At 44.1% G+C, this 23,890-nt stretch overlaps 2 protein-coding genes and 1 long non-coding RNA gene across 6 annotated transcripts in view; 2 read left to right on the top strand and 1 right to left on the bottom strand.

The window, feature by feature from the left end:
• Positions 1-23,890, top strand: part of LOC134737308 (uncharacterized) — a 73,804-nt gene that overhangs the window by 10,570 nt on the left and 39,344 nt on the right. The gene's annotated exons all lie outside the window — the stretch shown is intronic.
• Positions 11-23,890, top strand: part of ZC2HC1C (zinc finger C2HC-type containing 1C) — a 63,224-nt gene continuing 39,344 nt past the window's right edge. The window contains 4 exon segments of the mRNA XM_063644255.1: positions 11-124; positions 987-2,343; positions 4,045-4,130; positions 8,184-8,267. Of these exon segments, the coding sequence (XP_063500325.1) occupies positions 1,006-2,343; positions 4,045-4,130; positions 8,184-8,267 (1,508 nt within the window). The 5' untranslated portion in view covers positions 11-124; positions 987-1,005.
• Positions 12,770-23,890, bottom strand: part of NEK9 (NIMA related kinase 9) — a 46,195-nt gene continuing 35,074 nt past the window's right edge. For all 4 annotated transcript variants that reach the window (XM_055288757.2, XM_055288756.2, XM_063644185.1 and 1 more), the window contains 4 exons: positions 22,170-22,378; positions 19,072-19,233; positions 17,614-17,826; positions 12,770-15,332 (listed from right to left, as the gene is read on the bottom strand). In XM_055288757.2, coding sequence (XP_055144732.1) covers positions 15,210-15,332; positions 17,614-17,826; positions 19,072-19,233; positions 22,170-22,378 — 707 coding nt within the window. In that variant the 3' untranslated portion in view covers positions 12,770-15,209. The remainder of the gene's footprint in view (positions 15,333-17,613; positions 17,827-19,071; positions 19,234-22,169; positions 22,379-23,890) is intronic.

Below are 23,890 nucleotides of genomic sequence, written 5' to 3'. Positions count from 1 at the left end.
TCTCCCCGAGGATTTCGCGGCGAGGGGCGGAGCTTGGCGCGCCAGTGACTCGGTCTCCAGGCACCGGGAATAACAGAAGCCAGCTGAGAGCGCCTGCGCGGCTGTCGGTTGAGGGGGAGGTCAGGTATGGAAAACTAGGCCCTGGGGTTTCCCTGAGCAGGAGCGGTGCCTGCGTGCCTCAGGTACGCAGAAGGGCGGGGAGACTTGGGGTCAGCACCTCCACCTCCTAAGGGACCGAAGGGCAGGAGAGCGAGAGGACTTGTCCCCAGAGGTGGAGTCCGCAGTGGGGGCGCCCCAGTTGACCCTTCGGTACAGAACGTGACTTCAGCCTTAAGGATCTAAAACCGGCCGCGGTCAGGTCAGGTGGCCCTCAACGCTCAGGTTACAAAACTTTTACCGTCTGCGCCACAGGGACTCCTGGGATGAGGGTTTGACAACCAGGCACCTGCTCCAGGCCCTAGCAGCTTTTGTGCTCTTTGGAATCAAGCACAGTTCCAGCAGGAAGGAAGCCCTGAGAGTTCTTTGTGCCAGTCACTACCTCGGGGCCACAGCTTTCTCACCTGTAAAATGGTGAGGCTGGACTCGGAGGGAACCCTTCAGTTTACAGGTGAAGAAACGGGGGCCAGCAAGGGAGAAGTCGCTTGCCCTGTTACAGGCTTAGAAGCTGACTTTCAATCCGATGCTCTTTCCACCTACTATAGAGTATACTGTGCGTGGCAGAGGCTGGTGCTGGAGGAAAGGAAAGCTAGGTGGCAGGAACACCTGTAGCACCTTCGTTTTTCTACCCTCAGGGCCTAGCACAGTGTCTTGTGCATAATCACTCACCAAATGGTTTTTGAAGGGAAGCTTTGGCAGATCCAGCACCACTGTCCCCAGAAAAGTTTAAGGAAATGTGGGCAGGGCAAATGTAGAAATAGTTTGCTTTAGCAGCCGAGAGTGAACCTCAGACAAACTCTTCCCGTGTATCTGGTTTAAATCTCTCGTAGGCGTCAGTCCAGGCCCTGAATGGCTGGTCTCCAGCGGTTGGCGTCACATCTGCCTGTGGGCGTTATGCTCCCACATAATACAACAGAAGCTCCAGGGCCCCACTCAGCCAAGCAAGACTCTTACGAACAAGGTGACTCTTCCTAGCAGTCCTTGAAGGGGCACCTGAGGAACAATTTCCAGAAGCAGCTTTTGAGCAACAAAGAGTTGACTCTGGATAAAGTCTATACTCACCCCAAATGGAACACCCACACAAAAGCCCGGAGCTACTCCTATCCCCACTGTACTGGAATCAGCCAGCAAGATCCAGAAAGTGATTCCCAGGGCCAAGGAAATGGTTTGTTTTACTCGTCAGGCCTTCAATTCTGGTATCCCAAAGCCAATAACCAGGACTTTATCCCCTTTACAAAGAAACGAGTTGGAGTGGACCGGGCGTACCCACTGAAACCCGTGGTCCACAGGAAGTCGTGCAGTACAGGTGAGGCTGGCACTGATGGGGACCATAATGTCTACCCAAGGCCCCCTGAGCCGAGAGAGTTTTTATCCAGGAACTTTGGTGTGAGGAACCAGGTCAACTTTTCTGTGGCTGGTACTGTTCTTGCTGCCATGCAGGTGGAGAAGGCCGTGGCAAACTTTGACAGGATGGAATGGGTGCAGATCCGAAGACTAGAAGCTGCAGGGGAGAGCTTAGAGGAGGAAATCCGAAGAAAGCAGATTCTCCTGAGGGGAAAGCTGAAGAAGACAGAGGAGGAACTCAGAAGGATCCAGACGCAAAAGGAACAGGCCATGGAAAATGAAAACAGAGAGCTACAGAAAATTATACTCCCCAGGAGCAGAGTTAAAGGTAATAACAGCAACACCATGTACAAACCTATCTTCTCCCCAGAATTTGAGTTTGAGGAAGAATTTAGTAGAGACAGGAGAGAGGATGAAACTTGGGGACGGTCTCAACAAAATTCAAGTCCATTCCAGCTCTCTGATTATAGAATCCAGAGGCTCAAAAGGGAAAGGCTGGTAGCAAGCAATAACAAAATTCGAGACCGAGTCTCAGAGCCGTCGATGGAGAAGTTCTCCCCGCCTTCAGAAACACCAGGTGGTGCTTTGCAGGGATCCGCCAGAAATTCCAGCCTGTCCATGGCACCATACTCCTCAGATTCCAGCGGCTCCATTGAAGAGCCACAGATGGGTGAGTGCAGCCACTGTGGGCGCAAATTCCTCTTGTTCAGGCTGGAGAGACACTCCAACATCTGCAGCAGGATGCAGGGTTCCAAGAGGAAAGTGTTTGACTCTTCCAGGGCCCAGGCTAAGGGCACAGAACTAGAGCAGTACTTGAACTGGAAGGGGCCAGCTTCAGCCCAGGTAACAAGAGCCTTATGGATGTGACTTGGTGTGGCGATCATTGTAGGGGTCTGTTTTGTCATCATCAGTTTTCCTTAGGGAAAATTCATGTGTCATGTAGGAAGAATTGATGTCTAGAATTAACATTTCTTGATTACTACTGTATGCCAGCATTGTGATGGGAGCTTTTCATGTGATCCTCGCATTCTCTCTCATTGTATCAGTTCAAAAATCAAGACTTGGACAGGCTAAGTAACTTGCTTGAGGTCACAAACAGCTTTAAGTCGCAGAGTCAGCATGTAAATCTTGGCTGGAATGACTAAAAAATCTAGACATAGAATCTGTGTCCTTCGGATTATAAAAGTAATAAAAGTTTACTGTAGAAAATTTAAAAGACACAAAAAATCTAAAGAAAAAAATGCAGCCTTTTGTCACCTGGAGAGAACTCTTCACTCTTTGCAATGTGTTCTGCCACTTCCCAAGACTAGGATCTGTGACCATTCCTTTAACTATTTACTCTTTTAAGATTAGCTCAGTGGTGACATAGCTTCTTAGTAAATAGATGAAACACAATTAAGTTTGGAATTCTTTTTCTGCCATTTAGAATGTAAACACCTTGAAGGTAAAAAGGACTTTCTTTCTGGTTATCTTACAAACCATGCCCTTGCCAATTATTTCTCACTTTAGAAAAACCAGGTAGGAAAAAGTAAGGGTTTCGTGACACTTACGTGATAAATTTAGGTGAACTTCATAGGCACATTTGGATATATCTGGAGATTGTCTCATAAATGAATGACATGTCAAGGTTGTGCCACTTGGTTTATAAAATGGTTATTTCTCAAGGCGTGGCATGCTGACAAACTTTATTTTAGTAGTTTTAGTGTTTAATATTTTATTAGAAAAATTTATTAGTCGTTTAGTATTATATTAGGAAAATATAGCAATATATTAAGCCCCTGATTTCCAGGGATCATGAATTTACAGACAAATATTAATTGTAAGGATAAAGTGAAAGTGCAGATGATTGAAGTTTGGGAAAGCGTAGATCATATGATCTCAGAGGCCCCATCTAGTTCTAATATTCCAGAAGAATAAGAGAGTGTCATTCTGTTTTCATTTCTTCCCAACCCTCCCTCCGCTGTGCTGGCACCTCTTGTCCATTGGCACTTTACAGTTTCTGTGTATTTGCTGGAGCCTTTAAAAACTCACGTTTATATGATGGTTGTTAGAAGAAATTGTTTACAATTAGAGTTCTTTCTTTCAGTACAGTTTGGGGAAATTACAAGGAAGTCCCATCCATGCTCAGAGATCATCTCCCTGAAATCGTTTCCAAAGAAGAAATCAACATTTTGCTCTTGCAGATAATAATATGATCGCCACTTACTGTTTTTTCCTGTTTTCTTTCAGTTCAACCCAATAATCCACTGGGAATTCACTCTATGTCCCACTGTAGCGATTTATTTTTGGCCAGAGCCTAAAAGAATCTTGTGTTTCTTAAATTTGTAAATACAGTTACGGTGAAGCAAAATAATTAGGTTCCTGAGATCAGATGCTCCAGCTTTATGGCAACTAGTTTGGGGGAATGTGTCACATTGAGGAAACCAAGACAGAAGGGACCTAGACTAAGATGCACCCGCACCACCCTGGTAATGTCTCAAATCTTATTCCACAGTGCTGTGCCTTTGGAAGCTGAGTGGTTGTACCTTCCTGTCATTCCTCTAGAGTACTCAAGAACAGGTGATTTTCCTGGTATCCTTTAATCTTCACGTAACTTTCAGCAGACGTGCACCCCATCTCTCTCCTGGACTGTAAGCATTTTTGAGGACAGGGAACATATTTTGTGCTTTGTGCTTAATAAGTGTTAACTGAATAGAGTTTCAGTACAATGAGGAATAAAATTATAGGAATTAGAGTATAAGAAGTAAATTACTAAAGTATCTCATATACTTGAGGAACTTTCCCCTGATCAAATTCTTTTTTTGAGACCGAGTCTCGCTCTGTTGCCCAGACTGGAGTACAGTGGTGTGATCTCGGCTCACTGCAGCCTTCACCTACCAGGTTCAAGCAATTCTCTGCCTCAGTCTCCTGAGTAGCTGGGATTACAGGTGCCCGCCACCACACCCAGCTAATTTTTGTATGTTTAGTAGAGACGGGGTTTCACCATCTTGCCCAGGCTGGTCTTGAACTTCTGACCTTGTGATCCACACACCTCGGCCTCCCAAAATGTTGGGATTACTTGCATGAGCCACCGTGCCCGGCCTTCGAATTCTTTTAAAGTTTCCTGGATACCATTGCTAATACTCTCTTGCCTTCTTGTCTGTTTCAGCAAGAGACTTTCTGGAAGGATCCTTTCTTTTCCTTTGATAGTATCTCTCTTCCTATTATTCATCATTAACAATGCCAGATCACCAAGAGCTAGTTGTCTTTTTTCTCTTTTAAAAATTTAATAGTGTTTGCATGCATTTAAAAAACATGTAGTACTGAGTGACCTATATATATATATATAGGAGCCCCTAATTCAGCCCCCGGAGGCAGCCTTCAGTTCTGTTAGATGGTTCTTCTGGTCTGCCTTTCCATATTTCTAAATAATATGCTTATTTTCTTGATTTATCAATTTTCTACATTACTTTTTTTTTTTTTTTTTTGAGACAGAGTCTCTGTCGCCCAGGCTGGAGTGCAGTGGCTTGATCTTGGCTTACTGCAATCTCCACCTCCCATGTTCAAGCAATTATTGTGCCTCAGCCTCCTGAGTAGCTGGGATTACAGGCAAGTGCCACCACGCCCGGCTAATTTTTGTATTTTTAGTAAGACAGGGTTTCACCAAGTTGGCCAAGTTGGTCCTGAACTCCTAACCTCAAGTCATCTGCCCACCTTGGCCTCCCAGAGTGCTGGGATTACAGGCGTGAGCCACGGTGCCTGGTCTACCTGGTAACTTCTTATGGAAGCTGGGAGTGAAGTTCTCTTTCATATTCCCTCTCTCCTGTTCTCCTTCTTTTATCCTTCCACTGTAGTTGAATCACAATTTTTGGTTAAAAGAAGTTAGCTTTCACATTGTAATGATCATGTGAATTTTGTTCATTGAGTGAACAAATTCTGTCTCTGCCCACATGTACCTAAAGTTAATAATGGACGTATGTTTTCATTTCCTTCATTTTCTACATACCTGTCTTTTTTTCCCCCGCAATGATCCATCTGGTATCAGACATCTGTTAATGTTTTTGTAATGCTCAAACACTTCTCATAATCTATCAGTTTGATTTTTTAATTATGAAAACCTCCCTTCAGCCACTCTGATCCCTTCTGCTCCAACCTGGACTGGTTATTCTCTAGGCCTGGTGCAAACTCATTGTCTTGGGACTTCTCTTTGCTTCTCTTCTTTGTTGGGTCCCGTTTCCAGCATCCTGTGTCTTTTTTTTTTTTTTTTTTTTTTTGAGACGGAGTCTCGCTCTGTCGCCCAGGCTGGAGTGCAGTGGCGCGATCTCGGCTCACTGCAAGCTCCGCCTCCCAGGTTCACGCCATTCTCCTGCCTCAGCCTCTCGGAGTAGCTGGGACTACAGGCGCCCGCCACCACGCCCGGCTAATTTTTTTTTTTTTTGTATTTTTTAGTAGAGACGGGGTTTCACCGTGGTCTCAATCTCCTGACCTCGTGATCTGCCCGCCTCGGCCTTCCAAAGTGCTGAGATTACAAGCGTGAGCCACCGCGCCCGGCCGTGTCTTCCTTTTTCTTGCATTACTTCCTTTGCTGAAGCTAAGAAAGGTGAACAGCAGGTATATTGTCTTGGAATGAATGACACTCTCTGTATAACAGGCTCCCATTTGATGATTTGGCTAGGTACAGAATTCTAGGAGGAAAATGATTATCTGTTAGAACTTTTAAGGTATTTCCCACTAGCTTTTAGCATCCAGTGTATTGTTGAGGAATCTAATGCCATTTTGATTCCTGTTCCATTACAAGAACCCTTTTTTTTTTTTAAAGGCGACGGGATTCTCTATTTATTTTGAAATTCTGAAACTTTACAATAATTGTGCTAGATACTTGGTAAGCCATTTCAATCTCAAAACGTGTGACCTTTAATTCTAGGAATGCTAATTGTTTTATTTCCTTAATAATTTTCTCCTCGCCAGGTGCTGTGGCTCACGCCTATAATCCTAGCACTTTGGGAGGCTGAGGCAGGTGGGTCACCTGATCTCAGGTGTTCGAGACCAGCCTGACCAATATGGTGAAACCCCATCTCTACTAAAAATACAAAAATTAGCCGGGCGTGGTGGTGCACACCCATAGTCTCAGCTACTCGGGAGGCCAAGATAGGAGAATTGCTTGAATACAGGAGGCAGAGGTTGCAGTGAGCTAAGATTGCACCACTGCACTCCAGCCTGGGTGACACAGCAGGACTCCATCTCAAAAAACAACAACAACAAAAACAAAACAAAACAATAATTTTCTCCTCGTGCTTTCTCTGTTCCTTCTGGAACTCTTACTGGTCACATGTTGGACTTCCAGGATTAACTTTCTAATTTTCTAATCTTTTCTTTTTACTTTCCATCTTGATCTTTTTTCCCACTGAGAAATTTTCTTGACATTAGTTTACAACATTTCTATTTAACTTTTTTTTTTTTTTTGAGACAGGGTCTTGCTCTGTCGCCCAGGCTGGAGTGCAGTGGCACAATCTTGGCTCACTGCAAGCTCTGCCTCCCGGGTTCAAGCAATTCTCCTGCCTCAGCCTCCTGAATAGCTGGGACTACAGGCGTGTGCCACCACGCCCAACTAATTTTGTGTATTTTGAGTAGAGATGGGATTTCACCATGTTAGCCAGGATGGTCTTGATTTCCTGACCTTGTGATCTGCCCACGTTGGCCCCCCAAAGTGCTGGGATTACAGGCGTGAGCCATCATGCCCGGCCTCTATTTAATTTTTATTTTTAGCTATCAAAGTTTTAATTTATAATAGTTCTTTCTGGTTCTCTGGTTGTCTTTTTTCACAGTATACTCTTCTTGTTTTATGGACACAATCTCTTCTAATACTCATTTTGTTGTTATGGTCTCATGTTAAAAAAAAGTTTTCTTCTGCCACCTGCCTTGTTGCTGCTTCCTAGGTTTTTGTTTGTGGACTTTTTGGCTCTTTTTCTTGTTAGAGCTTTTAGCAAATATCTGATGATTCCTGGCTGTCCTTTCATATTTAAGCTTAAGTGGGGCTTACTGACTAAGGATCTTCATATTAAGGTTACCAAATAGTGAGTCTTTTAATTAGCATTTCCCAAGGTCAGTATCTGAAGGCTTTTCTCTGGACTGCTGTGTGTATCCAGAGAACCCCTCTTTTTCCTATGAGGATGCCAATATGCTTGGTACTCTGGGGGCTGAGTGGGGGAAGGAGGCTGACAGTTCCATAATTTGGGATGTACACTTGTACTTAATCCCCATTTTCAGCCCCAAGATTAACCCAGTTTCACCTGTCTAGATTTCCTGAGTCAGAAATCTGTCTGGTTCAATTTCTCCAGAGAATAAATCCTTGCTCTTCTGTGAGTGTGCTTGGGTGTTGAACACTTGGAGGCATAAGGTGGGAGGAGCCGTGGGGTCCTACTTGTTTTCAGTCTTGTACCTCCTTACTTTCCACTATCTGGTACTTACAAGCACTGAACCTCTCTGGGTTCTGTTGGGAAAGTGGCTTGCTTCTCAGCAGTACCTCCTTTGCAGGCCCTTGATTTGCCTCAACACTGGCAAGTCAGTTACCACTGTTGCTCCTTTCCTGTTCTCTTTGACCTTGCAGATTAGTACCCTTTTCATTTTCTTACTGTTATTCTAAAAGACACTCAGGAAGGAGATAGGTGCCAACTTGAATCATCAGTCTCCTTTTTACATTACAGGCTGAACCTCCTCAGAAGAGCAACTGGAGACAGAAGCATGAATCTTTTATCCATACGCTCCGCCAGGCTCGAGAGGTCCAGCAGGTAACGGCCAAAGGTGGAAACCGTTCACACTTGCCTTCCATCCTGCCTGCAGAAAACCCAGACTACATTCAGTGTCCTCACTGTAGCCACCACTTTGCTCCCAAGGTGGCTGAGCAACACATTCCCAAGTGTAAGACCATCAAGAACTGTCTTCCACCTCCAAGGAAGCATTATAGTTGAGCAGACAACAATGGAAACTTTGGGATAGTTCAGAAAGCTGCTTCTCTTCAGCAGTAAATGGGAGTAGAATTTGATGCAAAGCAGAAAGAAATCAAACAGCTCCCAGATCTGCCTGCAGAGCTAAAATCTGTGAGGAGAGAGCCACTGCTAAGCAGCAGGAGGCAGAAGGAAGCCCCAGCTTCCCACTAAATTACAACCTTGGGCTGGTATGCTTTATGTTATTGTCCTCAGAATTGATGGGTGAAGACACTGAAGAGTCGTGAGCAGGCTCCATTAAAGCTCTCTTCTTGCATGCCTGACTTGTGGTTTGTGCTAGTTAAGTGCCTGCATCTGGTTGTGCCTTCTTGTCACTGCATGTATGTTCAGAGTTCCTGTTAACTCTTGCTTTTGTAGAAGCTGGAGTTATTAGGATGTGTTGGTGTCAGAGGGGCATGATCACCCAGATGGTAACTCTTACAAAAGATAATACAATTTTGCTGTAAGGTATTATTAATGGAAATCTATCCTTGGTCTCCCTGGTGCATGATCCTGGCCAAAAACCAATACAAGTATGTAAGGTTAAGGCACCAATGTCTCCTAAACCTTCCCTATGGTGTACTGTGTAATAAAGGAAAGATCTTTATGTACTTTACAGGGTAGGGATGGGTGTTGGGGGGGAAACACATTATACTTCTCTCTACTTGTTCTTTTCTAATGGGTTTCACATGTTAAGAAAGAAACCTCCATTTTAGCTGTGAGTAGCACTCTACTTTCAAATCGGTTTGGCTAAATGACTGTTTAGAGGCAGCAAAATCTACCATCAAAGTAAGCTGAGACAGGCTGGGCATGGTGGCTCATTCCTATAATCCCAGCACTTTGGGAGGCTGAAGTGGGAGGATTGCTTGAGGCCAGGAGTTCAAGAGCAGCCTCGACAACAAAGCAAGACCCCATCTCAAAACAAAACAAAGCTGGGACATTGCACAGTGTCACATGCCCTTGGCAATTATAGCATAGTCAACTTCTAATTCAGAGAGTAAACTTTGAAGGGAAAGGGATCAAATCTTTTTAATTTTCTCTGTGTAGAATATTGCCTAGAACAAGTTAGACTCTCAATTAATGAGGTCTGGAGATTTAAAATTAAACAAGAAGATGAGTGAGTCCTACACTAGTGAAATGAGAAAACTGATAAGTTAATGTCTGCCAGAGTATTATCAGTTCAGATAGGAGTGAAATTAGCACAACAGATAGAAATCCTAGGATTACTGTTTTGTATTACTCAAATTGTTAGTTTAAAATACTGGAGAAAAACTGCTCAATTTGAGCTAGTCAACAGGGCTAGACAGACAACAAAACCCTATTTTACTAAGTAACAAATGGCCACTCACTCTTGCTCCATTTCCACTGCACTCCAGCCTGGTGTCCTAGTGAGACTCCATCTCAAAAAAAAGAAAAGGAAAAAAAAATTGGGCTAACAGATCAGACCAATTTGAAATGTGAGTTAAGGCTTTAGCAGTGAAGCTGCAGGACACAGGCTGGGAAAAAATCCTATATATTTAAATAGGAGCACATATTTCTTTGCACTCTTTTTAATTGTTCCAAAGGAAAGGAGGTATCACATAATAAAGCTTTATGGTTAGCCCCTTAAGGAAACCTCACACAGACATAATGGATATTTAACCTAATAGGTACATTCCCTAGGCAAGTTCAATGAAGTGTACACTTTAAGTGGGAATATAAACTAGTACATTGCAATAGATGGCAAGAATAAGCTGTGGCCAAGGTCACAAAATGGCAACATGTGGATTGCTCTGCTCCACACATGTTTTATTTGGCTGGCCTAGCATTCATAATTATGATCTGACATTTAAAAACTGGGATATGGAACATCTCTTGAAAAACTGGAAGTTCTAGAAACACTGGGCCAGCAACCCGCATGGCACAAATTGGGTGGGGTTTAGAATCAGATGCTCCTACAGATGGGAATGGTAGCACCAGACCACTGCACTCTCACCTGGCTTGCTTCACTTCTTTACCTTATCTGCCTGGGTACCACAGGCACCTGGATTCGGGATCCCTGGATGTTAGTAAGGTCATAGATCAGGGCCCTCCAGAGAGAACAAATTGTTGTTATACGTGGGGAGTGCTTTCTATAAAGGAAGCGTTATTTGCTCTCATTTTGCTAAAGAAATAAAACAATAGTCAATACCTTAGTGTTCCCTTTAATCTCTACATGTTTAGGCCTTGGTTATATTAGAAATATCTTTCAAGGCTGAGCATGGTGGCTCATGCCTGTAATCCCAGCACTTTGGGAGGCCGAGGTGGGCGGATCACAAAGTCAAGAGATCGAGACCATCCTGGCCAACATGGTGAAACCCCGTCTCTACTAAAAATACAAAAATTAGCTGGGCGTGGTGGCACACGCCTGTAGTCCCAACTACTCAGGAGGCTGAGGCAGGAGAATTGCTTGAACCCAGGAGGCAGAGGTTGCAGTGAGCTGAGATCGCGCCACTGCACTGCAGCCTGGTGACCTAGTGAGACTCCATCTCAAAAAAAAAAAAAAAGAAAAAAAAAAAGAAATATCTTTCATCTTTTAAATTTATCTTGATCTGGTCTCTGGGAAGAGGTAAGAACCTTTTTTTTAAAAAAATCTGAATTTCTTCCTGGATAGCTCAGAGGATGACAGTAAATAAATGCATGCTGCTTCTTAATGTCTGTATTTTACATAACTTTATCCAAGAAATGTTTAGTGCAAGTAAACATTATAAATTCTAAAGTTCATAAGGTTACACCACAGGAGAAATTTCATGGGGAAACTCACATGGAAACTCTTTTCATTAAAAATGTATGCAGATGCGCCGAGACAGTATTTCTTTTTTTTTTTTTTGAGACGGAGTCTTGCTCTGTCACCCAGGCTGGAGTGCAGTGGCATGATCTTGGCCCACTGCAAGCTCCGCCTCCCGGGTTCATGCCATTCTCCTGCCTCGGCCTCCTGAGTAGCTGGGACTACAGGCGCCCACCACCACGCCTGGCTAATGTTTTGTATTTTTAGTAGAGACGGGGTTTCACTGTGTTAGCCAGGATGGTCTCGAACTCCCGACCTGCCCGCCTCAGCCTCCCAAAGTGCTGGGATGACAGGCGTGAGCCACCGTGCCTGGCCTACCAAGACAGTATTTTTTTGTTTTTTGAGATGGAGTCTCACTCTGTTGCCCAGGCTGGAGTGCGGTGGCGCAATCTCAGCTCACTGCAAACTCCGCCTCCTGGGTTCACGCCATTCTCCTGCCTCAGCCTCCCGAGTAGCTGGGACTACAGGCACCCACCACAACGCCCAGCTAATTTTTTTGTATTTTTAGTAGAGACGGGATTTCACCGTGTTAGCCAGGATGGTCTCGATCTCCTGACCTCGTGATCTGCCCGCCTCGGCCTCCCAAAGTGCTGGGATTACAGGCGTGAGCCACTGCATCCGGCCCGAGACAGTATTTCTTAACAGCAATGTATGTAATGCAGCACAGCACCTTCTGGCCAACGTTTGCTTTCATTATCAATTTATCACTCTCCACAGCTACATAGGAGGTAACAGAGATGTGACATAGTGGAGTTTTTCTCCCTAATGTTCATGATTCTGTGAGGTTTAATGATCAGCATGTTTATTTCCACAGTTGATCACTGAAACAATAAATGATTTTTGGCTTTGCAGCAGTTAGGAACACGTTTTATAGTCCTGATTACAGCCCACTCTGCCCTGACCACCATGGATACTTTTTTGGAGGTTTAGGGATTTCATCTGAACAAATTTATTTAAAATGCATTCTTGTCCCTGAATTGTTCTATTATGAATGTTTGTGAACATATGGCAAGTGAAATGCAAATTTTTAGTGTACTTTTGCTTTAAACTTCAGTGAAATGCTCAGCCAAGAGAAGTTGTAACTTGGCTGTGCTATGCCAGGGAGACCAAATTCAGTTCAGTCTCTTTGAGGGAAAAGTTTTACAAACCATAAACTGGCATTATCACTTGGAAAGGCCCCCACTGAGACTGAGGAGGTAGGTACAAGAAAGGATCATCCTTCTTTTAGTGGCTCATTTTTTCCCTCCCTCTGCACTTTCGGCACTTTTAGACGTTTTTGGGAAAAAAGCTGTAGCAGCAGAAATGATCCTGCTGGCAAGAATAAGAAACTGGAGAGAAGCAAAGAATATTTCTGTGCAAATGTCCCTTGCATTGTTTCTGTTCCAAGAACATTATTTATATAAAGACTCACAGAATCAAGGATTCATGGAGGCCTAGAATCTGGATGTTTTATCCCCAGAGACTAAGGTCCATGCATAGGCTTACTGAGGCACAGTACTGATTAGGAGCTTAAATGTTTATTTAAAACAAATGCCAAACCACTCCACTCTCAACCTTTCAAGCAACCTGGCTAACAATAAACTAGTTCTTCTGCAACAATGTTAGAGCAGAGGAGTAACTCAGGTTATACTGTAACTCAAAAGCAATACTACTAGAAAACTTAAAACACCTAGCACTGCATAAAGAAAAAAAGCAGGACAAAATTTAAAGAGAATTAGCTACAGAAAACCATTCAAAGGCATTTCTACTGCCTCATCTTTTACTCCATCCCCCTTTGAACTGGTTTCTGTTTGCATACTTGTTTGGTGGGAAAAAAAAATCATATGGCTGTCCCAGGCACAATATGGGAAAGTGCAAACTGTCTCTAAGGCACAGAACTTAGATTCTCAGCCAGATTAATAGCAAATCTAGACTTCCCAAGGGAATATGCTAGAGAAAATGACCACAGCGTTCCACTGCTAGGGAAAGGCTCCCCTATGAACAAGACCAGGGCACTCACCCACCCCTGGCACTCACTTTCACCCCACCTTCTCAGCAACATGCTCATGTCCATCAGCTCCACGGCAGAAGCAATCCTCATGATGAACACCCAAATTGACTCGGCCTCTCAGGCCTGCTGAGATGATGAGCATGAGGATACAGGGACATGACAGGCCAATCGGTCCTTAAGAAAATCAAAGTTGCATTTACATGCTGAACCAAAACCCACTGTTACAGTTTATGGCAACCCCCGCAAGTCCCCAGAACTTGCAACTTTAATCAAAGTTTGGCTGCTTCCCTTATTTCAAGAAAAGGTTTCAGTGATTACATTAGTACTAATGTACTAGGCTTCCCAGAACTGAGAAAACAATGGGAACATTAAACCAAAGAAGATCCCATTGAACAGAGTTGCCTGTCCGCAGCAACGGGGTTCTCCCCGAGCATCAGCCTTTATGCCACCAGTTTTGGAGAAATAGCAAAATTTCCATTGCACAGGACCCTCCACAATGTTGAACAGATTATCAAACATTTTGATCTGGGGAAAATGAAACAAAATTAATTTAGCTGTTTGTAGGAAGGTGGGATGTGAGACTTATCAAAGGTAGGATGTGTGACACAAAATACCACAGGAACATTTCACAAGGCTAAGTGGAAACACAAAGCTCACATCCTTAAGGAAACCATCAAATACTTGCCTAGAACTTTCTATATGGAGTTTTGTTATTCTATGATACTATTTCTCTTTGGTAAAGCTAGCTTGTTTCTATCTACAAAGACACAATGAGTACAGGATTAGAAGTGACCTCTCAGCCAAATACCTTTTGCAAGTTCTACCTGTTCTGTTAGGCTTCAGGGACTCCCAGGGTTTGGTGCTGGCTTTGGGCCACTCAGGTAGGAAAAATGATACAGATTCATTCGTTATCGTATGGCTTCATAAAACACCAAAAGGGGAAAAATACTGACTAGACATACAGAAAGAAAGTGGTTGGGGCTGCTGATATCAAGATCAGAACCCTAAGAGCCATGAAGGCAGAGGCTCAAGAAGTCTTTTCACGGGCAGAAGACTGAGAGCCCTCTAAGCCCTCTCTAAGATACCAACTAGAGGCAGCTAGAGGAGGACCTCTTCTCCTTCATGATTTTCTCTTAAGGCTATTCTGACCGCCCCATGGACTCAATTCTCTGAGACACCTCATCCCTCAGAGACACCTCATCCCCTCATCCAGTTAGGAAATCCCACCCTGCATTGGTCACAGCCTGAAACACCAGCTGTGTGATGAGGAGGGTCCTGCCCTTTCTCTACTCCTCACTGAAGAAATTTCAATCAACCCTCAGAGGAAAAGCAACCTAAGCCTACCTTTCCTCCTAAAGCATTTAGCTGCACAGAGTAACTGAACTTTCTCGAAACAAGCCCTAGATTGACTCCATCAGACATATTTTCCTGGACTCAGGGCTCCTGAGAGGGCTCAGATTACTTCACCACTCTGCAGAGGACACTGGGCGGGCCACACCTGACTCCAGCCCACTCCAACTTTACACTTTTCCCTCTCCCACCCAGAGGGGTAATGCCTGGTACTGAATTCCCAAGGCAGCTTCCAATCAATGGTGAAAATGATACATGGGATATAAGCTGCTACCAGCGCAATGAAGGTGAGCACTGTGTCTCCTCTTCAAAGGTGGGATCAACAGATGAGGTACAGAGCTGCTGTTGCTATGGCAGTCACTGATGACAAAGCCAGGGCCATGGGGGCCCTTCCATTCTCCAAAACAATAAAATCACTCCTAGATCCTATCTAAAAGGCAATGCCACTCTCCAAATGTACAAGGAAAGTGCTTCAGAGCCTCTGCCTTGCGCTCCTTTTCTGCAAGTGAACAAAGCCAGGAAAGCTGCTCTCTGCATTTGGTAAGTGTGCTGTGAAGTTCTTTGGGTCCCAGTTTCCTGGGGGCTCTATAGGCTCAGGAGACTAGAGGCTGGGTCGACAGGAGTCTGTTCCCAGGAGGCACCAGGAATCTGAATCTAAGTCAGGCTTTGGATCCATTTCCATCTCTTCCTTTGCTGTCTGAGTTCCTTTGGAATGCATCCCCACCTGTCCAGATAAAACACATTCCACATTAGCAACAGTGCCACCTAGTCACAGCAGTAGTTCAGTACTATTATTTTCAATGCCAACCTCTAAGGATTTGTAGCCACGATCTTGTGAGACACTCATGGCACTATTTTAGATACAGTCCATACCTTTATATTTACTGCAGGTAGGGTGACCAACTATCCAGGTTTGTCCAGGACTGCGGGGTTTCCTGGGATGCAGAACTCTCAGTTTTAAAATGGAAAAAGTCCTGGGAAAACAGTCTTCTCCCTGCTATAGCTGCCAATCTTACCTTGTGTGTGTGTGTTTTTTTTTTTTTTTTGAGACAGGGTCTTGCTCTGTTGCTTATGCCGAAGTGCAGTGGTGTGATCACAGATCACTGTAGCCTTGACCTCCCCAGATTCAGGTGATCCTCCCACCTCAGCCTCCTGAATAACTGGGACTATAGGCGTGTGCCATCATGCCCAGTTAGTTTTTATTTTTGGCAGAGATGGGGTTTCACCACGTTGCCCAGGCTGGTCCCGAACTCCTGGGCTTAAGCAATCTCCCAAAGTGCTGGGATTACAGGTGTGAGCCACCGTGCTCAGCCTGTATATTATTTTCTAAAGTAATTTCATAAACATTAGTTCATTTAATCCTCCAAAGTACAATACAAGGTGTCTATTATTTTCTTTCAGGTGAGAAACCAGGGCTCAGAGAAAACAAAGTAGCCCAAACACCTACAGCTGGCAAATGGCAAAGCCAAGGGCCTAACCCTATTTCTCTGCTTCTACTTCCCTCTGTATAAAATAATAGCATGGCTCTCAAAAAATAATGCAAGCAGCATCACCTTTGAAGTATTTTCACTAAAAGTGTTTAATGTGAATCTAATCAAGCCTTAGGTTAAACTTCCAGTTTTCAGAAAAGACAGGGTGACAGAAAAACAAGTTAGACAACACCCTGAGAAAACAAGACAAATCTAGAATGTGGGACATTCTGTTGAACAACTGCCCTGGTTTCTTCAACAAGTCAATATCATAGAAGTATTTTGTAAAAAGGTGAAGCAGAGCATGGTGGAACATGCCTGGAGTTCCAGCTACTCAGGTGGCTGAGGTGAATCACTTGAGCCTGGGAAGTCAAGGCTGCAGTGATCCATGTTTGTGCCACTGCACTCCAGCCTTGGTGACAACGCAAGACCCTGTCTCAAAATAAATACATAAATAAGGCCTGGTGCAGTGGCTCACACCTGTAATCCTAGCACTCTGGGAGGCCGAGGCAGGTAGATCACGAGGTCGGGAGTTTGACATCAGCCTGGCCAATAGGGTGAAATCCCGTCTCTACTAAAAATACAAAAATTAGCTGGGTGTGGTGGTGAGCGTCTATAGTCCCAGCTACTCGGGAGGCTGAGGCAGAAGAATCGCTTGAACCCAGGAGGTGGAGGCTGCAGTAAGCCGAGATCACGCCACTGCACTCCAGCCTGGGCAACAGAGTGAGACTGTCTCAGAAAATAAAAATAAAAATAAAATAATTTAAAAAAGGTGATGGTGGTGGAGGGAACTGTTTTAGATGAAAAGAAATAAAAGACATAAATATAATGTGGGATTCTTGACTGGATTCTAGTCTGATAAAAAATGGTTATAAAGGACATTTTTGTGGTGAAAACTGGGAAAATTGGGGTATCAGCTGGATACTAGATGAGAATTGACAATAGTATTAATTTTTTTAGGTGTGGTTATAGTATTGTGGTTGTTCAGGAGAATGTCTGTATTTTCAGAGGTATGTAATTAAGTATCATAACAGAAGAAACATACACTAAGAAAAAGCTATGCAAGTGATGAAAATGATTCAATCTAGGTGCCTGAACAAGGCCCAAGGCTTCTGGGATTATAATTGCAAAAATGGTATCACTAAAAACTAAGGATCGGCCAGGCGCGGTGGCTCATGCCTATAATCCCAGCACTTTGGGATCATGAGGTCAAGTGATCGAGACCATCCTGGCCAACATGGTGAAACCCCGTCTCTACTAAAAATACAAAAATTAGCCGGGCATGGTGGCACACACCTGTAGTCCCAGCTACTCGGGAGGCTGAGGCAGGAGAATTGCTTGAATCCGGGAGGTGGAGGTTGCAGTGAGCCAAGATTGCGCCACTGCACTCTGGCCTGGCAACAGAGCAAGACTCCGTCTCAAAAAAAAAAAAGTAAAGACTTGCAAAGGAACAGGTCTATTTCAGTACTTTGTGTCTTGTTTCTGTGATTCTTCAAAACAGGCTTAGAAATTGGATTATTCTTTTAATGCTCTCACCTGCTGCCCTCCTTCTAATTTCTTGTTCAACTTCTGCAGTTGGGTAAAAATCTGGAGGTTTTCTTGCTGTAGCTTCTGTTGTTCAGCCAGACACTTTAACACCAGACCCTGCAATCTCTCAACCTCCACCTGCAGAGAGCTGCACGCACATGCAGGAGGAGTCAGTGGTGTTCCCTTTCCAGCACAGGTTACTGCAGGATTCAGCCAAGGTGACTAGAGAGACAAGAAGGAGATTGCAGGAGGTTCTGCCCAGGTGTCATAGCTCCTCAATCCAAACTTCCTCTAAGTGCAATCAGATTTTACTTTTAAATTAACAAGATAAATCATATATACACATGAATATATGAGAAACAGAAATGCTAGAATTATAACAGCGATGGGCACTGACATAATATGGAAAGTGAACTCTCTGCCTCAGTCCCCATTAGGCCAAGGTGGGAGACCAATCATCTATTTTGGAGGAGTTTGTGAAAAATTTTAAAGCACCTTGGTATCTTCTCGTTTAAAATGCTGAAGCAGGGAAAAGCAGGATTTGGTTTGGAACAAGTCTTTCAGATCACAGACCCAAAGGGTCAATATTCATGATATGCAGTGACTCACACTTTAGAAAAGATTTGAGAGGTGGTCAGTAAACAGGACCACCAACACAATTTAAGAAGGTGAACTGACAGAGAAATTAAAACATTCACCTTGAAGTTTCAAAGGTATTATTACCTCTTCTGGGAAGCTTTCTGATGATCCTAGTCTGGATTTTTCTCTTTTCTACTGTACTTTGTTTATAGGAGGGTTCAGCAAATAGCCCATGGGCCAATTCTGGCCCACTGCCTGTTTTTGTAAATACAATTTTATTGGAACACAAGGATGCCCATTCATTATGTATTACTCGAAGCTGCTTTTTGTGCTACAATGTCAGAGTCGAGTAGTTGCAAAAGAGGCTGTACACATTTCTGTTTAAAATGGTCTAAAATAATTACTATGTGGCCTTTAATAGGAAAAGTCTAAAATAATTATGTAGCCTTTTATAGAAAAGGTTTCATGACCTTGGCTTATAGTTTTATTGAGGTATTTACCACAATGTCATTTTTACCAAGGTTAGGTGTACATGTGTTGCTTCCTCACTGGAGTACCAGTATTACTTCTTTCTTATATTTAGAGCCTCTAACCCACCCTGCTAGCGTCATGAAAAACTGAATTTGAATTTTGGTATTTCTGAGGCAGAGGGAAAAGACAATCCTTTTAGAAAGGTGTTAGCCTGTCAGAAATGTGGAAGGGTAAATACGTTTCTGAGGTAACTCAGTTTAGTCTTGGGTTGAGGCTTTAAGTACTGCTGAATAGACAGTATAATGAGTTGATGCAGGGCAGCTGAAACCCAAAAGCTAGAGCGAGGCCAGAAGAACCAGGCAGAGCTTGCAGTGACTGTTTACCTAGTTGTGATTCAAAGGCAAAAAGCTCAGTTACCGAGGCTTCTACTTGGGGTTTGTGTTCCAAAGGAGCTTCAGAGGCCACTTTGAGTCCTTGCAGCTCTTCATAGGGCAGGGTATCTTTCTCAGATTCTGAAAACGCTGCACTGAGAGGAGATGGGCTGTCAGGCATGGGGATAAATTCTGCATTTTCCAGCTCCTATATATATGAGAAAGAATCTCATTAGTCTGTTTGCAGTATTTGCTTCCTCCTAAATTCCCTTCTCCTTTTTGCTATAGTTTTCCCTCTCTCAAGACATCAGCACCCTCTAGTGGGCAAGACAGTTGGTTAACAACATATCACAGCCTACCTGTGAACAAACTGCCACCCCTTCATCAGAGGAACAGTGATGCAAAGGCAAACTCAAAGAACACAGGCTGGAGTGTCTGGTGTGTCACTCCAACATGCTTATTCTACACAGGCTATTCAGTGAGCTGGGAACCTCCAAGGAAGTGTCAGTGAGGCTGGCTGCCACACTGCTGAAAGCTAAGGCTAAAGGTACAGACAGAACAGCAGGCTGCTTCCTCTGTTCACGCTCCTCAGATCACTAGCAAGTTTAGTCTTATTAGACAGGGAGCTTTAAATCTACAGATTTTCTTTTGAAACAGGGTCTTGCTCTGTTACCCAGGCTGAAGTGCAGTGGCACAACCATGACTCACTGTAGTCTTGACCTTTGGGACTCAAATAATCCTTCCGCATCAGCCTCCTGAGTAGCTAGGACCACAGGCATATGCCACCATGCCTGGCTAATTATTATTTTTTTTTTGAGACAGAATCTCACTCTGTCACCAGGCTGGAGTGCAGTGGCACAATCTCGGCTCACTGCAACCTTCACCTCCCAGGTTCAAGTGGTCCTCCTACCTCAGCCTTCCAAGTAGCTGGGATTACAAGTGTGTACCACCACAACTGGCTAATTTTTTGTATTTTTAGTAGAGACAGAGTTTCACCATGTTGGCCAGGCTGATCTCAAACTCCTGACCTCAAGTGATCTGCCTGCCTTGGCCTCCCAAAGTGCTGGGATTACAGGCTTGAGCCACCTCACCCAGCCTTATTTATTTATCTGTTTATTTTTTGAGATAGAGTCTCTGTTGCTCAGGCTGGACTGCAGTGGTGCGATCTCGGCTCACTGCAACCTTCACCTCCTGGGCTCAAGTGATTCTCCTGGCTCAGCCTCCCAGGTAGCTGGGATTACAGGTGCGTGCCACCAGGCCCAGCTAATTTTTTTTTCTTTTTTTTTTTGAGACGGAGTCTCACTGTGTCACCAGGCCAGAGTGCAGTGGCACAATCTTGGCTCACTGCAATCTCCACCTCCTGGGTTCAAGCGATTCTCCTGTCTCAGCCTCCTGAGCAGCTGGGATTACAGGCGTGCGCCACAACGCCCGGCTAATTTTTGTATTTTTAATAGAGATGGGGTTTCACCATGTTGGCCAGGATGGTCTTGATCTCTTGACCTTGTGATCCACCCGCCTCGGCCTCCCAAAGTGCTGGGATTACAGGCGTGAGTCACCTCGCCCGGCTAATTTTTGTATTTTTAGTAGAGATGGGGTTTCACCATGTTGGCCAGGATGGTCTTGATCTCGAACTTGTGATCTGCCCGCCTCGGCCTCCCAAAGTGCTGGGATTACAGGCGTGAGCCACCGTGCCTGGCCCTGGCCTTATTTTTTTTTAAATTTTTATAGAGATGGGGTCTCCCTATGTTGTCTAGGCTGGTCTCAAACTCCTGGGCTCAAGCAATCCTCCTGCCTTGGCCTCCCAAAGTGCTGGAATTACAGGTGGGAGCCATCATGGCCAGTCTTTTTTTTTTTTTTTTGGTAAAAAATTTAAAATTTCACAAACCATAAATATTTACTGTAGGAAATGAGAAAATACAAATGGGCAAAGGAAACTAATAAAATTCACCAGCAATTCCATCACTTACAGACAACCACTTTATTTTTATTTTATTTTTTTTGAGACGGAGTCTGGCTCTGTTGCCCAGGCTAGAGTGCAGTGGCGCGATCTCAGCTCACTGCAAGCTCCGCCTCCCGGGTTTACGCCATTCTCCTGCCTCAGCCTCTCCGAGTAGCTGGGACTACAGGCGCCCGCCACCACGACCGGCTAACTTTTTGTATTTTTAGTAGAGACGGGGTTTCACCGTGGTCTCGATCTCCTGACCTCGTGATCCGCCCGCCTCGGCCTCCCAAAGTGCTGGGATTACAAGCGTGAGCCACCGCGCCCGGCCTGACAACCACTTTAAAAACTGTTAATACATAGTCTTGTTGACATTCTTTTGTGTATTATATATTTCCTAAAAGAATGAGATCATACAGATATATCATCCTCTTCTGCATAGCCATTATGTTGTGACTAACTTTCCATGAAAATAAATATACTTCAACATTCTTACTTTCTTTTTTTTTTTTTTTTTTGAACAGGGTTTCGCTTTGTCGCCCAGGCTGGATTGCAGTGGTGCAATCATGGCACAGCTCGGCTCACTTCAGCCTCAACTTCCCAGGTTCAAGTGATCATCCTGCCTCAGCCTCCTGAGTAGCTGGGACTATAAGTGCACACTACTACACCTGGCTAATTTTTAAAATTTTTTATACAGACAAGGTCTTGCTGTGTTGCCCAAGCTGGTCTTGAGCTCCTAGGCTCAAGTGATCCTCCTGCCTCAGCCTCCCAAAGTGCTGGAATTGTAGGCATGAGCCACTGTGCCCAATCCAACATTTTTGCTTTCTGTATCTCAACTTTCATCAACCATTTTCCTATTGTAAGGCATTCCAATTGCTCCAATATTCCATTTCTGTAAATGACAATATAAAATCTGTAAGCTTAATCTTTATATACATGTACTACAAAAACTGCCATCAAGGTAGGTTATAGTAACTTATAATACATTCACTTAAGTAACAAGCGTATGAGAACATTTTGTATCTTTTTGGAAAGAAAAAAGGATTAGTGATTAGGCAATTTCTTTCCAGGTAGAAATCAGAAGGCTGGATTCAGGATGCACAGCAGTTTACTAGGTACTTGGAAAACTAAGAGACCCTGACAGCTTTCTGGTTCCTGCAAAGGGCCAGATATTTTATCCAAGTTACTTCTTCCAAAGGAATTACCTTTCGAAGCCAGCCAGGACAGGAGCTGCTGGCCCCATTACTGTTCCCCATGGCCTCTGTGGGACTGATTAAACCTTCCATTCCTCGGTCTGCTTCCATTGTTCCTCGGAAGCCTCCACTTGGGTCAGGAGTTTCAGATTCCTGCTGACTGTCCTCTTCTTCACCACCGCCGCCCCCGCCGCCTCCTCCCGGGCTAGAGCTCTGAAACACTGAGAGATACACAGCACAGAAATAGACAGCTTTGCTATGCAGCAAGACAGATTTACCATCTGAAAACCCCACTTACCCTGGAAAGGTGCCTATAAGCTGCAAGAAGTGCAATGGCAACACTGCAACTCAAATGTTAGGGACTAAATTTTTGGTTTTCATACAAACTATGTTTTGTAATTTTGTATAGTTGTATTTGTATATCAGGATGCTCATAATGATAATTCACTTCCATTTACCAACTTTATCTTATATCCATAGCAGGTTATCGATATTCTAAAGGCATTACCAAACAAACCCCCCAACCACAGCCCACCAAATCTAGCACCCATGCTTACTCTGCTTCTTTAAGAGATATATTCAGATTCCAGCATCCTCCACAGACACTTATCTTATATAAAAAGGTTTTTAATATTTGAGCCAAACTCCTCTTAAAGTTGCCAGATAAACTTACCATTAACTCCCTGTCCGGGGAAAATCTGAATGTTGAATTCTTCAACTTTTTTTTTTAATTTGAGACCGAGTCTAGCTTCCATTGCTCAGGCTGGAGTGCAGTGGCCTGATCTTGGCTCACTGCAACCTCTGCCTCCCAGGTTCAAGCAATTCTCCTGTCTCAGCCTCCTGAGTAGCTGAGATTACAGGCACACACCACCATGCCCAGCTAAGTTTTGTATTTTTAGTAGAGGCGGGGTTTCACTATGTTGGCCAGGCTGGTCTCGAACTCCTGACCTCAGGTGATCCACCTGCATTGGCCTCCCAAAGTGCTGGGATTACAGGTATGAGCCACTGCACCCGGCAATTTTTTTTTTTTGAGGCAAAGTTTCACTCTGTCATCCAGGCTGGAGTGCAATGGCGCGATCTTGGCTCACTGCAACCTCCACCTCCTGGGTTCACGTGATTCTCGTGCCTCAGCCTCCTGAGTAGCTGGGATTACAGGTGCCCGCCACCATGCCTGGCTAATTTTCGTATATTCAGTAAAGACAGTGTTTTGCCATGTTGGCCAGGCTGGCCTTGAACTCCTGACCTCAAGTGATCCACCCGCCTCGGCCTCCCAAAGTGCTGGGATTACAGGCATCAGCCACCGCGCCCGGCCAATTCTTCAAAATTTAATGTGAACATTACGTTCTCTGATGACTATCTGTATGAATTTTTATAATATAATGGCTGATTCTTTCATTTCATACAGCATATTCCAAGCAACCTTAATGAAGACTAGCTGATGTGTGGTCAGGAAATGAAACTGAATTTTAATATGGGCCAAAGAAAAATATAATTAAGAAGATTAATTTGTCAAAATTTAAAAAAATTGCCTGGTATTTTCTTTTTTTCTCTTACTTCTCAGAGATCCTTGTTCTCATGCCTGGTATTTTCTGAGGCTAAATGTAAAGAAGGGTTAATTATCACCTGCTGTGCTGACCTGGGGACTAACTGGGTCATGCTGAGATCCTACGGAAGCAGAACTATAGTTACCAAAGTGAGTTCTGAAGCTTACTTTTTTGTTTTAAATAGCTTTT

Source organism: Symphalangus syndactylus, chromosome 8 (genome assembly GCF_028878055.3).
Source record: "Symphalangus syndactylus isolate Jambi chromosome 8, NHGRI_mSymSyn1-v2.1_pri, whole genome shotgun sequence".
NCBI classification, from domain to species: Eukaryota; Metazoa; Chordata; class Mammalia; order Primates; family Hylobatidae; genus Symphalangus; species Symphalangus syndactylus.
The sequence above is the reverse complement of the archived record's forward strand: the minus strand, read 5'-3'. Positions and strand labels throughout refer to the sequence as shown.